This window comes from Podarcis erhardii, assembly GCF_964252035.2.
Source record: "Podarcis erhardii genome assembly, chromosome: 10".
Taxonomy (NCBI): domain Eukaryota; kingdom Metazoa; phylum Chordata; class Lepidosauria; order Squamata; family Lacertidae; genus Podarcis; species Podarcis erhardii.
This window is the reverse complement of record NC_138500.1, coordinates 48,282,062-48,298,724: the sequence shown is the minus strand read 5'-3', so window position 1 is coordinate 48,298,724 and position 16,663 is coordinate 48,282,062. Positions and strand designations below refer to the sequence as shown.

General features: G+C 40.3%; 1 protein-coding gene and 1 long non-coding RNA gene across 5 annotated transcripts in view; one reads left to right on the top strand and one right to left on the bottom strand.

Annotated features, from left to right (window-relative positions):
- The first annotated feature begins 11,096 nt into the window (after positions 1-11,096).
- Positions 11,097-15,885, top strand: LOC309350930. The gene is made up of 2 exons (XR_014160609.1): positions 11,097-13,171; positions 13,821-15,885. It is a non-coding gene; the product is annotated as an uncharacterized lncRNA (long non-coding RNA).
- The window catches only part of TAFA2 (TAFA chemokine like family member 2), a 152,812-nt gene continuing 150,493 nt past the window's right edge, over positions 14,345-16,663 (bottom strand). For all 4 annotated transcript variants that reach the window (XR_014160520.1, XR_014160521.1, XR_014160522.1 and 1 more), the window contains one exon: positions 14,345-16,447. Coding sequence is in view for 1 of the 4 variants with exons in the window: in XM_081878151.1 (XP_081734277.1) it covers positions 16,436-16,447 (12 nt within the window). In the remaining 3 variants the exon portion in view is untranslated. The remainder of the gene's footprint in view (positions 16,448-16,663) is intronic.

Sequence of the window (16,663 nt, the reverse complement as noted above, 5' to 3'; positions counted from 1 at the left end):
CAGCCAACTGGAAACTGTGCCTTGGTTTTTGAATGGTTTCAGAAGTCGAAAGGACTCCCAGAATGGATTAAGTTCGAGAACCAAGGTACCATTGTATTATCTACTCTGACAGGAGCTATGCAGGATGTCAGGATTCTGCTAGATCCTTTTAAACTGGAGATGCAACACATATGTTCTACTGATCTACAGTAGCTCTCCTAATGGAAGGTTTCATCAATTTCAACCAATTTCAATTAGCTGAGATGTGAAACACATGGGCCCAGTTTAGACGTCATCTTCCATTGGTTGGGATAATCTGGAATGTTCCTCTTACGGCTTCCGTGCACCTTATTCCCACACATCCCTCTTGCATGTGAGGTTCCTCTACCATTTCCAACTTGCTCTATCCACTTTGCCATGAGGTTTGCACGGAGCAACTGCAATTAGCATCGACTTCAAGGCTGGTTTGCAAATTGTGGCCTATAAGTTAAGGTTGGCATGGTTGCTTAATATGGAGAATATGATTAGAGAAACCCAGAAACAGAGGAAGAAATCAGCATGCAAGACAGGAGGGTGGATTGTGGAAGCCACACCACATTCTTAATCCTCAAAACCAAGGCTCGGAGGATCATCTGAGATAGACCACAGAATGGATGATTAGGACTAAATGCCAAAGGAAGAGCCATGGCTGGTGGCGGGAAAGGAAATGAGGATGACTTAAAGCATCCTGTCATAGAATAGACAGGGTACTTAAGCTAATTGAAATAGGACATGGGGAACACATCCTTTGCTAGACAGAGATAGAAGAGCTGGTTTGTGATCTGTGTGACAGTTGAGGACACAAGTAGATGTAGAAAGTATCATCTCTCCTAGAAAACAGGGCTTGGGTATGATCTGTACAATTAATGTATTCTGAGGTTGTTGTGCTCTTTTATACAGTGAGAGGAGATGATAGATTGTTCTGTGCTTTGTTAGATTATACTATCATTTTTCAGAGAAATGACTTGCATACCAAGAATGTACGATAGCACAGATACTGTCGCCTGCTTATTATCATCTCAGAGATAACTCGGGAAAAATTGTGTGTAAAATATGTAATATATGTTTGCAACTTGATTAAAAACAGGCAAGGGTAACAAGGCTGCAGTCCTGTGCTCACATACTGGGGACTAAGACCCATTAGACCGAGTGGGTCTTCACTTGTGAGTTGGCAGGCATAGAGCTAGGAACACAGAAAAGTGCTTTATGCTGACCAGACCAACTCTGTCTACACTGCCTGGCCGTGGCTCTTCAGGATCCAATCAGGATTTCTTCTCAGCCCTAGCTGGAGATGTCGAAATGGAATCTTCAAAATGGAAAGCTGTTGCTCTACCATTGAGCAATGTCCCTTCTGCCCCAACAGATTGTGCTTTCAATTTCTTTTTCACAGGTTTATGTAGCAGGATCTTTTAAAGTGCTGAAACTGAAAGAGGTGGAAAAGTAGGCAAATGTATGCACTGCAGTGCCTTAGAAGATGCTAAAAGATAAATTGTTTATCCTGATTCTATACATATTTACTTTGCATATTGCTTCACAGAGTCCAGTGGGGCATACTTCTACGTAAATATGCATAGGGCTACAACATCCTCATGGGGCTACAATATCCATGGTTCTTACTAATGTTACTAACCACAAGTGTCTACTACTGGAAAGCCAGAGAGACTAAACTTCCCCAGATGGTTGTGACTACAGAATTACAAATATATGACTCTCAAGAGACCACCAGCGTATGCTAAAAACTCTGGGAATAAGCATTTGACACTGCTCTTTTAATGCATCCAAATCACCCTCAAATGCTATTTTTTTCAGTTGTACAAGATGCTACACAATAATTCACAAGAAAGAACAAAAAAAAAAGTTTGTGTTCAAATTGGCTAATTTTAATTATTAACAGGAATGACCATGGTGAATGAATTATAGCAATGTCATTGAAGGGAATAAATATGTTTTTGGAGCCAGCGGCCTCACACCTATATCCTGTTTTTTTATAGGTTGAACATCCAAGATCAGAGGGTGTGCTGTAATGGAGAGAGAGAGAGAGTTTGTGCGTTGTGTGTTGTGTGTGAGAGGGGGAGGGAGGGAGAGAATCAGACATACAGACTGACTATATAAAGTTATCTGGAGTAGTGGAGCTGCAAATTGTGTGTCTTATAATTTTTCTGGCAGCTCATAAATGCTGTCTTAAAGAATCAAAATATACAGTCAAAACAATTTGAAATGGCTTAATTCCTCGTCTGCTGTAAAGTTTGCTAGCTTTTTTCATTTCTGGGGATAAAAATACATACACTAGCCAAGACTCAGACAGGCATGATGGTGTTTACTGATACATTTCCGCCATGGTAATGTTTCTACTTGTAATTGGTACCCATTAAATAATATATACTTATGACGCTCACTAGGCTGCTATCCAAGCAGTCTTATATTATTTATGTTTAAAAGTGGAAATCAGCAGCCACTAGAAGTACAGGCTCATTTCAGTTGATTGTGTCATATCAGATTTGATTCCAGCTGTATCACACACATTATTGTAATGCTGCTGCTGCTACTATTGGGGCTGCCAGGAGTTGCTCTTTTCTGGCAGCTGCCAAGGGCTATGCCATGGTAGGGGACCCCCTACTAATGGCTGCAGCCTCCTGACTCTGATTCCCCTCCTCTTTGCTGTTGCTGCTGTGGCATGTTCACCCGCCGTCACCTGTAAGCAAGTAGTAAGAGTAAGTAGTGACTGGGTTGTAACAGAAGCTTCTAACTCAAGGTTCACCAACATGGTGCCTATGGACATGAGTGTACCTGCCAGTACCTCCTATGACAAAAGGTTTCCATAAATATCTCCTCAAAAATCCACTACGCATGAGAAACTGTTTGCTCTTCCTAATCACGTCCTGTTTCCACTGGCTTGGCCTCTCCTACACACCTTCATGGCAGCCATTTTTGTGCTATGCCAACATCCCTATGAGAGCCATTTTGTGACTGACACTCACAACACTTTCCCAGAAGTGTTCACTGGCTCAAAAAAAAAAAAAAAAGGCAATCCCTGCTCTAATTTTTCCAACCCTTTAAATCTATAATGCTTCAGGGCACTGCTGTTTTTCTAGAAAAAGAGGTGCTCAAACTCACCATGAATGCTTCCCTCATTCTCTTAGAATGGCAATGGTGCCCACCTGAGAGGGGCTGGAACTGAGTTCCAGAGAGTTCCGGTTGAAGAAAAGCCCTGCTTCAGGGTATGCCAAGTTTGGGCTGGGGATACTTGAGGAATTACATTTTTGCAGATTCTGATAAAAACTGACCTTTTTCGCACAGTGCCTGCAGACATGCAGGGGGGAACTTAGTTATCCACTTCCCAATTATATTGAAGCGATTCTCAGCTTCTAAAACATGAGTAGGCAACCTAAGACCCAGGGACCAGATGCGGCCCAATCACCTTCTCAAGCTGGCCTGTGAACGGTCTGGGAATCAGCATGTTTTTACATGAGTAGAATGTGTCCTTTTATTTAAAATGCATCTCTAGATTTGTGGGGACTGTCTGGTGTTTTTACATGAGTAGAATGTGTGCTTTTATTTAAAATGCATCTCTGGGTTATTTGTGGGGCATAGGAATTCATTCATTATTTCCCCCCCCTTCAAAATATAGTCTGGCCCCCCACAAGGTCTGAGGGAGAATGGACCGGCCCCCTGCTGAAAAAGTTAGCTTACCCCTGTTCTAAAATTATCTTATTATTAATTGCTGTGATGATGATGGTGATCTCACCCATCCCCCTAAGGTCCTAGGGTAGAGTGCAGCAATTCAAACACAATGTTAAAAACAGATTAAAGCAACTTACAGTACAATCACAGAAATAAGGTGGCTCCTAAAATATACAACTTGGGTGTAAAATGTCAGGGTAAAAAGATGGTATCTTTTTTTTGAGCTACAGAGGGCAGTGGAACAACAAATATGCTTCCTTTTCTGACCTTAACACACGGGGGAGTCTGTAGCAGAGGAGGGGGTCCTTCAGGAAGCTGAGTATGCATTTCAAATGTGTGTGCTTATACTAAGGAAAAGAAGTTAGAAATGTATATTTTTTGAAGAAAGGGACAGAATGGGCATAAGAAGGAGCACACACCAACAGAGAACAGACTGGTTCCCCCATCCATACCTTGGGCATCTAAAAATCACCTGAGAATAACAGCTCTAGATATGTGTCAGAGTTTGCACCGTGGGCTTACCAGATGTGCATGCCAGGTACTTCTGATTTACCTCAACATTGGGAGGACTTCATAAAAGGGAAGTGTACAAAAGAAACAGTAATAAAAGTGGACATTCCGAGCAACAGGAGAAGGAAGATCTGTCAAGTCAATTTCCTCAGGATTATTTCCTCTACTCTAAGCATTCTTATGAAAAGCTGTAACAAGCTGGCTTTAGGAAAAAAGAAAAATGGTATATGTCACATGAAAGCAATTAAAGAAATGCTTTTTTTAAAAAAAATGCATGAAAGTTGCATACCAGACACTTCATATTGTGTAGCTATGTAGTCTAGCAACAAACCATTCTCTCAGTTCTATAACACAACTTTTACATCCAGATTGCTAAACCAAGCAATCTGGCAATCAAGAGATGGTGTTTGTTGTTTTCTCTCTGAAAAGGATTGGAAGAGTAGCCATCTGGAAAAAAAGGAGAGCCTCATTTGCATTATTTTTTTTTTTAAAAAAACCTACTGAAACCAGGGATGTCCTTTTCATTTAAATCATGACTGTGTTAATTAAGACAGATGAAAGGGTTGACCAAGCAATTATTAATGAAAAGTATATGAACCAAGGAAAGAGAAATTATGTATTTCTCTAAGGTGGTTCAGAAGAATATCCCTCAAAGCTGAGTATCAGGGTGCCCAGTCACTGTTTTCCCACTTTATGCTACTTAACTTTCCATGATTCAATAGGTGCAGCTCACTACCTCCATTATGCCAATTTTCACTTACCTTTCACAGGACAAAGAGTGGGAAAATTTATATTGGAGCCCCTAGTACAGAAATGGTATCATTTTATACCCCATTGCATAATGGGACATTCATTTGGCTTTTGCAGTTGAATGCATTCATGTTGTATATATGAATCTTTTTGCCATCCTATTCTATTGACTGCATATTGTATATTTATATTTCTGTAACCCACCTGGGGACCTCACGGTAAAGGGGGGATCCAAAATCTTAATAATGATGATGATGACTATGTTTTCAGAACAATTACAGCCACAGACTATGACTTTTGGAGTTTGAGAGCAGGGGCAGATTTAGGTTTGATGAGCCCTAAACTACTGAAGGTAATGGGGGCCCTCTTGGGGTCATTGGAAGAGTAGCCATCTGTAAAAAAAGAGAGCCTCGTTTGCTCATATGTCCAGCTGTCCTTTGTCAACAACAAATTGTCACTGCATTTGTGTTGAATATATGCTATATGGTAATTTATGGACCTAATAGGTATCTAAAGCCATTGTATTTGTTTTTTATCTTATATTTTGGAAATGTACATCCAATTTTTTTCCTTTAATTTTTTTGAGGACCCCCCCCCCAAGAGAGTGGGGCCCTAAGCTATAGCTTGTTTAAAGGTACCCCTGCCCGTACGGGCCAGTCGTGTCCGACTCCAGGGTTGTGCACCCATCTCACTTAAGAGGCCGGGGGCCAGCGCTGTCCGGAAGCTTGTTTAGCTTATACGTAAATCCGGCACTGTTTGAGAGCATTGCCTCACTTATTTATGATCTCAGAACAACCTCTCTGAGGTTCTGCATTTGGACTTTCCTAGATCTGAGCACATCACATTTTATTTTACTTTTTTGTCCCCTGCCTTTTGGGAACCAGAAATATGGTTACACTTTCCTCCCCAGAAATATAACGCAGAACGTAAGAGTTTAACCTTCTTCCCCCCTTTCTTCCCTGTTGGTTCTGATTCTAAATGTTCTCTTAACCTCTAGTCCTTCTTTGCAGCACAAACTCTTATTTTTTTTCAGTTTCAGCAAAAAAAGAAGCTCCAGAGAGTCAAGCTTAACTCGCACTCCAGTATACATTTTCTCCTCTCTTAAAGGAAGTTGTACACATGAACCCTTAAATGTGTGATCTTACAATAATGTTCCAGTCTTCCACTTTGCCCTACCATGGTGTGTATTCACTAGTATGTTATATCTCCTTGTGGCCATCCAGTCAATAATTATTGTACCACATAAGGGATTGGTGATGTTTATGCATACCTACAATGTGTTCTAAAGTTACGTATGTACAGCGACTATGTGTTTACCTCTTCATTTTATCATAGAGTCGGGTTGCCATATGTCCAAATTTCCCCGGACATAGCCGAAATACTGCAGTCAGAAGCAGTGTCCAGGCGGAAATTGCTGAAATGTCTGGGAAAATCCAGACGTATGGCAACTGATGTCAGAAGTCTAGATTTTGGCGAATCTCCTTAAAAATAGCTAAAAAAACTTCATTTCTTTGGGCAAAACTAAAAAAAAAAAAAAAACCAAAACACCCTGAACAACTGTCTGGAATTTCACTTTTTGAAATACGGCAAGATAGAGCAACTCATACCTGGGAGCCAGATTTGGCCTAAGCCCTTGACCACATGAACACAAAATGGTAAATACGTGTTTTCTGTCATCTATAGCCAATTGCTGCTCCTTGATGTGGCATTTCTCTTTCCTTGGTTCATATACTGTTGCATACATTACTGCATAAACACGTAGTTGTCGGGCTCACATGCAACATTTTGTTTGTGTGGAAAGGAAAAATAGAATGTAAAGCAACTGTTAAGTCCCACAGTGAAATAATGAATATTGTGAGATGTGTTGTCGTTACTGTCACAGTAGCAGAACATTGGAATATCTAACCGGATATCTAACCATTCACTGAAAATTTATAATCCCTGCAAAATTCTGTACATTATTTTGAATGGTTACTCAGCAATAATTTTTGCTCGTTATCAGACTTGGTGCACAGCTTTGAATATTCATGCTGCCTTTTCCTTTCCCTCCCCCCTTTATATAATTATTCATGAGTGAAACGCGTTCAGTTTACTTGCCTAGATTTACATATCTATTACCGCTGCATTTTTATTTGCCGAAATGAATGCCAGTAGGTTTATTTATTATATTCGAAAAGACACAAAAGTATAGCTAGCCAGAGATACGTGCTCAAAGAATTACAGTATATTTTGGCCTCTAACTGGAGTTTTCTCTTGTAGATATTTGATCCAGCTTGACAATCTTAGCTCTTTGGCATTTCAATTTGATAGGAGCATGTTCATTTCTGAGTGGGTGTTTTCCTACCTGTTTCAGTGGTGACTGATGGTCAAAACAGTAGAGCCAAATGATGCTGAGGAATTTGGTAATGAAGCTTATAAAGCTTATTGAATAAAATATAGAAGCTCGTTTCAAATGTCATATAACATTGTAATGTATTTCAGCTTAAACTGCATGAAAAGAAGCCTTATAAAGGTCCATTACTTTCTTATTTTGAAGGGCATATGAAATTTTCCTCCCACAAAGCCAGACAGAATGCAGTTTCCTAGTACCCTGGGCTAGATGCAAGCAAGAACAAAATTGTCAGTATTGATTATTAAAGTCAATTAGAAATATTGTGATTTCCCTGCAGCTTTCGAAAAAGATTTTTAGATTCCAGCCTCAGAAGGCAGCTTCTGGCTAACCAGTTCTTCATCATACTTATGGCTGCATACCTTTAATTCCTTGATGCGAGTCTTTAGATCTATAATCTGCCCACTCACAGAGATCTCCCTGGCCTGAAATGTTGCCACTCAGATATCAAAGTGCACACATTCCATCATTCTAATAGTTAAATGATGGCAACACTCTGTAATTGAAACAGCAGGAAAGGTCACCTTGGCAGTCCTGTGGCTGGTTTTTAAAAAGTAGCTTAAGGCACCATGGCTTTTTATTGTGAATGAGTTGACAAGAGTTTATGTCTGTGCACAGACAAAGTACATTTAAATAATTTTAAAGTTGTGACACAAAGCCTCCACAGCCTGTCTGGAGTTTCTGCAGAGAATTAAAATGCCCTTAAAGAGATTTCAGACCAACCCAGACAGCCTGCGTCATATGGAGAGTAAAGATGGGGGGGGGGTGAGGACACGCTCAAATATTTTCGCTGGAGACACTTGGAAAGAAACTGCAAAGAGCTGAAGCCTGAAGAGAACCAAAGTGGGACGTGTACGTTTTTCACAAGATATGTTTTCATCTGCTTCTGTGAAAAGTTTGAATCAGTTCCCATTGTCTTCCAGTCTCTATCTGCTGCCTAGGAAACTCCTTCAACCTCAATCATCATCTTTTTAATTTGCTGTGGGGTCAAAAGCAGGGGTAGTGCAAGTATTGCTAATAGTGCCTGTCCCAAATTCGGCTAGTCCCAAATCTGTCTCTTTTCTATTGTCAAATCTGGTGGGTATATAGTTTTTTTTAAAAAAATAATAAAATCTGGTAGGCATGAATAGTGATGCTCAAAGGAAGCACAATGCAAACAAGGTAGTTGCCTGGGGCTCTCTTGCAGCACTGTAACTGAAAGCATATGGGTAGAACATGCAATAGCTACATGGGACTCAGAGCAGATCCTAGTTAGGCAATTAGAGTACACGTCAGAGTGACAGCGTCTGCCTAGGGGCAGGGCGCTCTCATAGTGGGTCTGAACTTCTGAAGGAATACTGAGAAACTGCTAGATCCAATCATCTTTCTGGGATATGAAAGATTTGACAATCGCTCAGTAAGTTATTGGATACCAGATTTATCCGCATGGCAGCTATCCCAATGCCCTCAGCACCTTGCTTGAGGTCTGCAGGTCTGGGTCTCATTAGTGCCTAGAATGGAGACTACCTGGAAACCACAAACACACACCGTTTCGGGTTCCACGTTGGAAGAAAGAGTTGAATGTGTTCAAATCTTGCATGTAAAAGTAAATTACTGTACTGAAGATGCTATATACTTATGACAGTTTGGGGGAACGAGAACAGAAAACAACCAATAAGAGAAGAAGAGTTCGGATTTGATATCCCGCTTTATCACTACCCGAAGGAGTCTCAAAGCGGCTAACAATCTCCTTTCCCTTCCTCCCCCACAACAAACACTCTGTGAGGTGAGTGAGGCTGAGAGACTTCAGAGAAGTGTGACTAGCTCAAGATTACCCAGCAGCTGCATGTGGAGGAGCGGAGACACGAACCCGGTTCACCAGATTACGAGTCTACCGCTCTTAACCACTATACCACACTGGAGACTCTAACGTATCGATTGGTACATATATAATTATGATAATAGTGCAGGAGCTAAAAATGAAAATTGAAAATTAAACCATATACAGTATAAATACCTGAAATAAATAAATAATAAAAGAAACCCATTCTAAACCAGTGAAGAGCCTATAGACATTCTATACATTCCAGAAACAGCACCCTTATAATGTGCAATCATAGTTTGTAACATAGTTCACCTTGAACGCCCCATGAATAGCAAGTGAAATACATAAAGGAATATGCAGAACAGAGGCAACGCTTACATTACACAAAAGACAAAGCGATACCTCAACCTGGGAAAATACTATTTTGGGAGTATGCCTTGTTTTATTCACACTTGGTATGAACACAAAGGTATTTTGTAATGTAACAGCTAATATTCTTCAACGTTTTCCATCATCTTGCATTTCCATATGCTCTCCCACTAGGAGTCTAATGAGCTCTTCATGTGAAATATATCAAGGGACTATGTCTGAGAAACAACAACAGTTAATTATGGTACATAAAAATGTATGAATTCACTTTCCCCATAAAACGGTGGCAAAGCTTTGGAGGGAGGGGGTGGGAATCCTCTGACTACAGTGGTACCTCGGGAATCCTCTGACTACAGTGGTACCTCGGGTTACAGACGCTTCAGGTTACTGACACTTCAGGTTACAGACTCCGCTAACCCAGAAATAGTACCTCAGGTTAAGAACTTTGCTTCAGGATGAGAACATAAATCACGCAGTGGCAGCGGGAGGCCCCATTAGCTAAAGCGGTACTTCAGGTTAAGAACAGTTTCAGGTTAAGAACGGACCTCCAGAATGAATTAAGTTCTTAACCCGAGGTACCACTGTATATGGTCTATAGATGTTTTGAGCACAATATTAAATCTTCCAAAACAATGCAGTATAGTGTGGCATATCGTTTGTTAGTTACCGTAGTTAAACTGTGGAAGTCGCTCCCACAGGAGGCAGTGACGACCACCAATCTTTAAAAGAGGATTGGACAAGGGCATGGAGAAAGCTATGGAAGGTGACCAGCCATGATGGCTATGCTCTGCCCTCCGCAGTTGAATGTAGCGACACTTCTGAATGCCAGGAGAGAGTGCTCTTGTGTTTGAATGCTGCTTTGTGGGCCACAGGGGGAAGATGATACTGGACTAGATGGGCATGACTGATCTGAGATCATAACAATATTGATTGATTGACTAAATGGGCCATTGTCCTGATCCAATGGGCTCTTCTTATGTTCTTCTTCTTCTTATTTCCTTATGTACTAACTACAGAAGTCTCAGGAGCACCACTTCAGATGTCACTCAGATCCAGGATAACTAGGGCTGCACACATCTTATTGGCTTAAATACAGCTAGGTCGTTCTTTTTCTCAATTTGGTTGAAGCTGGCTTGGAGGCAAAAGCATCAAAACGCAGAATTTCATAAGAAATGACAGGATAGATGCGGATTGTGGTTATGTTATGTGTGTAGCCGTTCCTGAACTAGCAGCAGCTGCACACTGGATGCCGAGTGAACAGGAGTGTGGACCAAGCCTGTATCCCCTCCTTTCAAGAAGTGAAATTGGATCCCAAGAAAGAGAAGGTTCCTCATTGTAGATAAATCAGGATTTGTGTTTGTGTTTGTGTTTGTGTGTGTGTGAGAGAGAGAGAGAAAGAGAGAGTGAGTGTGTGTTTGGGGGCAAAATTTGTCTTCCACTCCAAGTGGGTGTTGGCTGTGCCTGTCATAACAAATAGTTATTTGTGTATGGTACTTGTATTCCTTCTTCATCCAAAGGATAGCATGTCACCCGTGTCATCATTTTGAAATGTGTGGTTATTGGGTTGTTGTTGTTTTTATTTTATGTATTTTGTGGTTTTATATTTTGATTTTATTCTGTGAACCGCCCTGAGACCTCTGGGTATAGGGCAATATATAAAATCAATTAATAATAATAATAATAATAATAATAATAATAATACACAGTTCCATCTCCTTCATATTTTCTTTGTAACATTGTGGGGTATGTAAGGCAGGAACATAGTGACATGCCCCAAGGCCATGTAGTCTACTGCTTCATAGCTGAGCAAAGACTTGAATCTGGGTTAAACTCTGCTAATGTAAGTATAACATTAACTCTCACCATCCCTTGTTTCTCTAAGAGAAACAGAGAGACGAGATGAGTACTGGTATATTTTTATTGGCAGTTAGTAGGTTTCTTTCAAATTAGCAATGTCTTCATTAGAAGAGACTGATGTGGCAGAAAGTCTAGTTTTTTTTATTTACAGCATAAGGTATTTATTTATGATGGTGGCACAAACAGAGTTCACAGTTGAAATTTTTACTAAGTCTTTACATTGACAGACTGTGCAGTGGGAGCAGACAGGTTTGTACGATCAAGTATTTAAATGTTTAAAATATATCATCTGGGAGCATTTTCCAGTGGCACAGAAGAGTAAACATGAAAGATCTCTAGGATGGGAATTAAACAGCAAAGGCTGACAAGCAGTGATTAGGTAATGCTCTTTGTGCCACTTAACAGCATAGAAATTATGAGAAACTATTTAATTCCATCAGATTGTTCAGCTGTGTCATCTTCTCAGTGCACAGCTCAGTCGATTTAACTATCAGCAAGAAAACAAACAGCAACGACAAAAAGATTAGGATGACATTTGCACTGAAAAATCAAAAGCATGTCCTATTTGCCACTATCTTGGCTTGCAGTGGATGTGCTGTGATTCTAGACATGAAAGATAGAAGAGTCAATCAACAGGGAGAGATAACGACAATAATATCAAATTATTTGGAAGTCAAGGCAGGGCCAGCAGACCATCTGATGTAAACAACTTGCCACAATGCAGATGTATTCCTTCCACCTATGGGATCCAGAACTAAGGTCTAATAATCAATGAGTAGGCACACTGGAGAAAGGCTTTCTGCTGACCACATCGCTCCAGGTGACTTTATGGAAGTGCACCAAGCAAAATGTTGTTACCATGATACTCTTGGTGAAGCCTGCACTTTGGGTCACAACTGTGTTGGCATAACCAAAGAGCTGCCAGTGCAGTAACTGCCTTTTTGACTTTTACGTTATGTACTGGGCAGGTGTGACAGGAATCAATGGAGAGCAGAGGTGTAACAACCATGGTACTAAATAACTGGCTGCAAAAGACCTTGTGTCTTTGACTTGTAGATGCATTGGGATCATTCAGGTGTAAATCAAATGGATGAGCAGAACAATAGATACTCATCTTAGGTCACAGCAGGAAACCGGAAGCAGAACTACTGTAAAGGTGGGCATCCTATTCAAATAGCTGAAACCTTGGGATAGCCACTGCCAGTTTAGTGCAGACCAACTAGATCAGTGATGGCCAAACGTGGCCCTCCAGCTGTTTTGGGACTGCAATTCCCATCATCCCTGACCACTGGTCCTGTTAGCTAGGGATGATGAGTACCAAGCTAAGATGAGTACCAAGTTAGCTAAGATGAGTTAGCCATGTTAGCTAAAATGAGTACCAAGTTTGGCCATCACTGAACTAGATGAACTCAGTAGACAGCAACTTCCTAAGACCTTAAAATATTGCTAAATAATGAAACCTGGACCTTGTTGTTGTTGTTTAGTTGTTTAGTCGTGTCCGACTGTTCGTGACCCCATGGACCACAGAACGCCAGGCACTCCTGTCTTCCACTGCCTCCCGCAGTTTGGTCAAACTCATGTTGATAGCTTCGAGAACACTGTCCAACCATCTCATCCTCTGTCCTCCCCTTCTCCTTGTGCCCTCAATCTTTCCCAACACTTACACAAAAAACAAAGGTTTTATTTTCTTCCCTAAGGGCTAAGATAAATGTTCTCAGCTGCATGTACACAGCAATTCCTTTTGGAGTGGCGGGCACTCCAGGCGTCAGGCGTCAGAGGATCCAACCCCCACGGTAGGTTGCCAGCAACAGATAAGACAAGGAAAGTTCTTACCAATGTCTTTTATTCAATATTCACAGAGAGAGGCTTAGAAATGCAGCCTCTTCAAGTAGTGACGTTGCCCCGAGTGAATCTCCACCCCCTCCCTCTCTCCTCTTCATGCGTCATCACTATGGGTGCTGAGAAGTGCCCTTTGCCTCTGGGCTCTCTGCTCTCCTACTTCCAATGCCCACCGGATTTTGGGAGAGGGGAGGTCTGGAATGCTTTCTAAAGACACTGTGTCTGTCAGCTGTCACCCCTCTGGAGCTTCTTCTCCCTCCTCTCCCATTATTTCCCAGCTTTCCCCCTCATCTTCCTCTGAGCTGTGACCTCCCTCAAACCCCTGATGTAATTCTGAACTGTCTCCTCCTTCTCTGCAAGGGTCAGGCTGGGGAGGCGGTCTCCACCCTTTCCCCTCTGCCCAGTCCCTGACACCAGGAGAGTACAGGCTAATTCATCACCATTTTTTATTTAGAATATTACTTCTACATGTTGCCTTTTATTTCTGGTTCTAAGAATGCTAGATACATATTCTTAAAAAAAAAAAAGTTGGGAATCTGATATTTATTGTTCATGTCTTCCCCCTTGCTCCTCCCTCTACTGATGGATGCCATTGCTTCACAGAGTGAAGGAACCCGGAGCCAATCCAAGAAAGAATTCAGCGGCTGCACAGGCTCTATTTTTAGCTTGTTGAACAGGTATCAGTTAATTTTATTTGGACAGAACAACTCTCTCTTCACCCAGTTCAACCCCAAGGACTATTCCCCCCCCCTTCTTGCCACTGAAACTGTGTTAACTGAAGGGGAGCCTCTGATGCCAAAGGAACATTCATGCCCCACTAATGTTAAAAGCATTATAGTTATCCTCCGCCACCAAAGTTACTACCTCTGTTTGCTGAAATGATAACCAGAAAGAAAAACAAGGTGACGTGCTCAGCAAGGCATAAAAGGAAGAGGGCAAAGAAGGGAACAGGAATTCCTAGACTGGAGTCTGTATCTTGAAATGTCCCTTATCTATTTTTAAAGAGGCTTTTAAATATATATAAAAGAGCTTCCAACTGCATATGCATTCTGAGATGTTCGTTTTATAGCACAAATTTATTCACCGGTTATCAGTTATCACAACATTAACCCACTGCAGAAACTCAGTTCAGTATATTCGAAAATCCATTTATTTTTCACCTATAGATATGCATGTCTTACACTTGTATATAATACAATATTTTCAGTGTTGGTTTTAAGAATAAACACAAAAGGGGAAAAATGTTGAGAAGCATGTTGTAGATTTTTTGGCTAAATTAAAGCCAAACTCATAACTGCTACAAAATTACACATTTATACTTTTTACTATCCCAAGCAAAGGAATTAATCATATTTTTTGAATTCTGTGTTTCTCCGTTACACATACCTTTAAAAAACGAATCCATACAATATTAATCCTGTTAAAATATCAAGACTGCTAACTGATGCTACAATCAATTTATCCTAATTAAAATTTAATAAACAAGAATACCCCTTCTGCAAAAATTTGGATTACTCTGTAGCAGAATTATATACTATACATTTCAGATTGATTTTCAGCTATCATTCGTTTTCTTTCATCCAGTGCCATAATACAACAGAGGTAATGAAATTGTTGTGGAACAATCTTGTATCACATGACAGGAAAAAGTACCTCAGGGTGTTCATTCATCATAGAACCCAATTTATTTCTAATTAGCCACGCCAAATATTTGTTACAATGGGAAAGAGTTCCCTTTCCCCACAAATATTAGTAACCACTTGAAACAACTTGAGGTTCTGGGCATAACTCTTTCTGTTAGGATTGAGTTTGTGTAGTTTTCATATTACCTCCCAAAACAAATGGAGTAAAAATTTGCCTTCTCTTTTCCTTCTCTAAGACTAACTTGCAACATCAGTATGGAATGCAAAAGAAACCATTCGTTCTGTCTTCATATTTCCACATAGCATGGTAAATATATTAAATGGAATATAAAATTATACATTCTGTAATAACTTAGAAAAAAAAGTTTACAGCTGCTTAAGGCATTTAAACATTAAGATTTTTCATGAAACAGTAGATCACCAAGATTAAAAAATAGATACTGAAATAGGAGATAGAAAAGAACTTCTGGTTTAACAAAATAACTACAGAATGAACTCAATGTACCTGGAGTGGCCAAGGAAATCTTCAATGGATTCCAGATTTGAAGAAACCTATTTCGTCCTATCAAGAAACAGACATCTACTTAAGCATCCAGATAGTAATATTTGTTTTCAAGCAACAAAAACCAAAAACCTAAAAAACGTATCTGAATGAATACCACTGAACCTCAGAATGGAAAAATTAACATGCACCCGTCTATTTTCATGAAGGGACTAGCTAGCGCCATTTATTCTTTACCATAATCTTTGTAGGACCTAATGATAATAAACCAAAGTGTATGCAAAAAACCACCCATCTTCTTGAAATTATACGGAACTGATTATTTTAATAGCATGTTATTGGAAGGGCTTGAACATTCTGTCTCGATCACCCTTTATGTGTCCGAAAGGAATTGCAGTAGTTGGTTAGTCATAGGGAAACATGTCTGACTAATGATACATTCGTATATGGGTGACGTATTCAGATAACTACTACTTGCCAACAATAATGATTAACGATGGATATATAATATTTCCATTCCTATAAGAAAAGCAACTTCGACGTGTTGAAATATGTAGCCTTGGAGCTTCAGGATTAGAATACAAATTAAACGTGTCTAAAACTGTGCTGTGTCAGAGGACAATTTCTGGAACAGTGGTTTGATTACAGCAGTGCACAGTCCCACCAATAATTTGCATGGAGGACCAGGAAAGTTCCAGAGGAAATGGATCGGTACATTTCAAAGTATACTGCTTTCATCGAGGTGAAACGTCACAAGTCTCAATGCAAGGATCCAAAGGATTGCTATTTCTTCGGCGCCCTCTAAGCATCACTTCTTCGGCCGTATATCCCTTCATGTTTTTGCTATTTTTACAAATGTACACAGTTCACTCCGTCGAAATCTTGTGTGTGTGACTTTCCAGCCATTTTGATCTCAAGTGGCTGCTGATTACAGCGAATGTTCTCTTTGAAATAATTAGTATGCCCCAGCAGTCTCAAGCCTGACCTCGAGGATTGTTAAGTTGGATATTAAAACTTCCTACTTGGCAGTATTTAATGTTATCAGCCTCGAGTGTGATCTGATTTGTCTTTTGCTATCGAGTTACCTGTAAAAACAAAAGAATATAAAGAGAAGAAAATATCATATTGAGGGATGTTGAACATTAGGTTTATAATGGCACAAATCCGTTTACTAAGCCCCTCTGTGGAGAAGGCATTTCTAAACATGCACATAGCAATAGAACTGCAATTAAGTTTGTGTGTGACAAAATGTACTACTTGCCTGGATCCTATTGTAACCAAGCTTAAGCTGGAATGGAAAT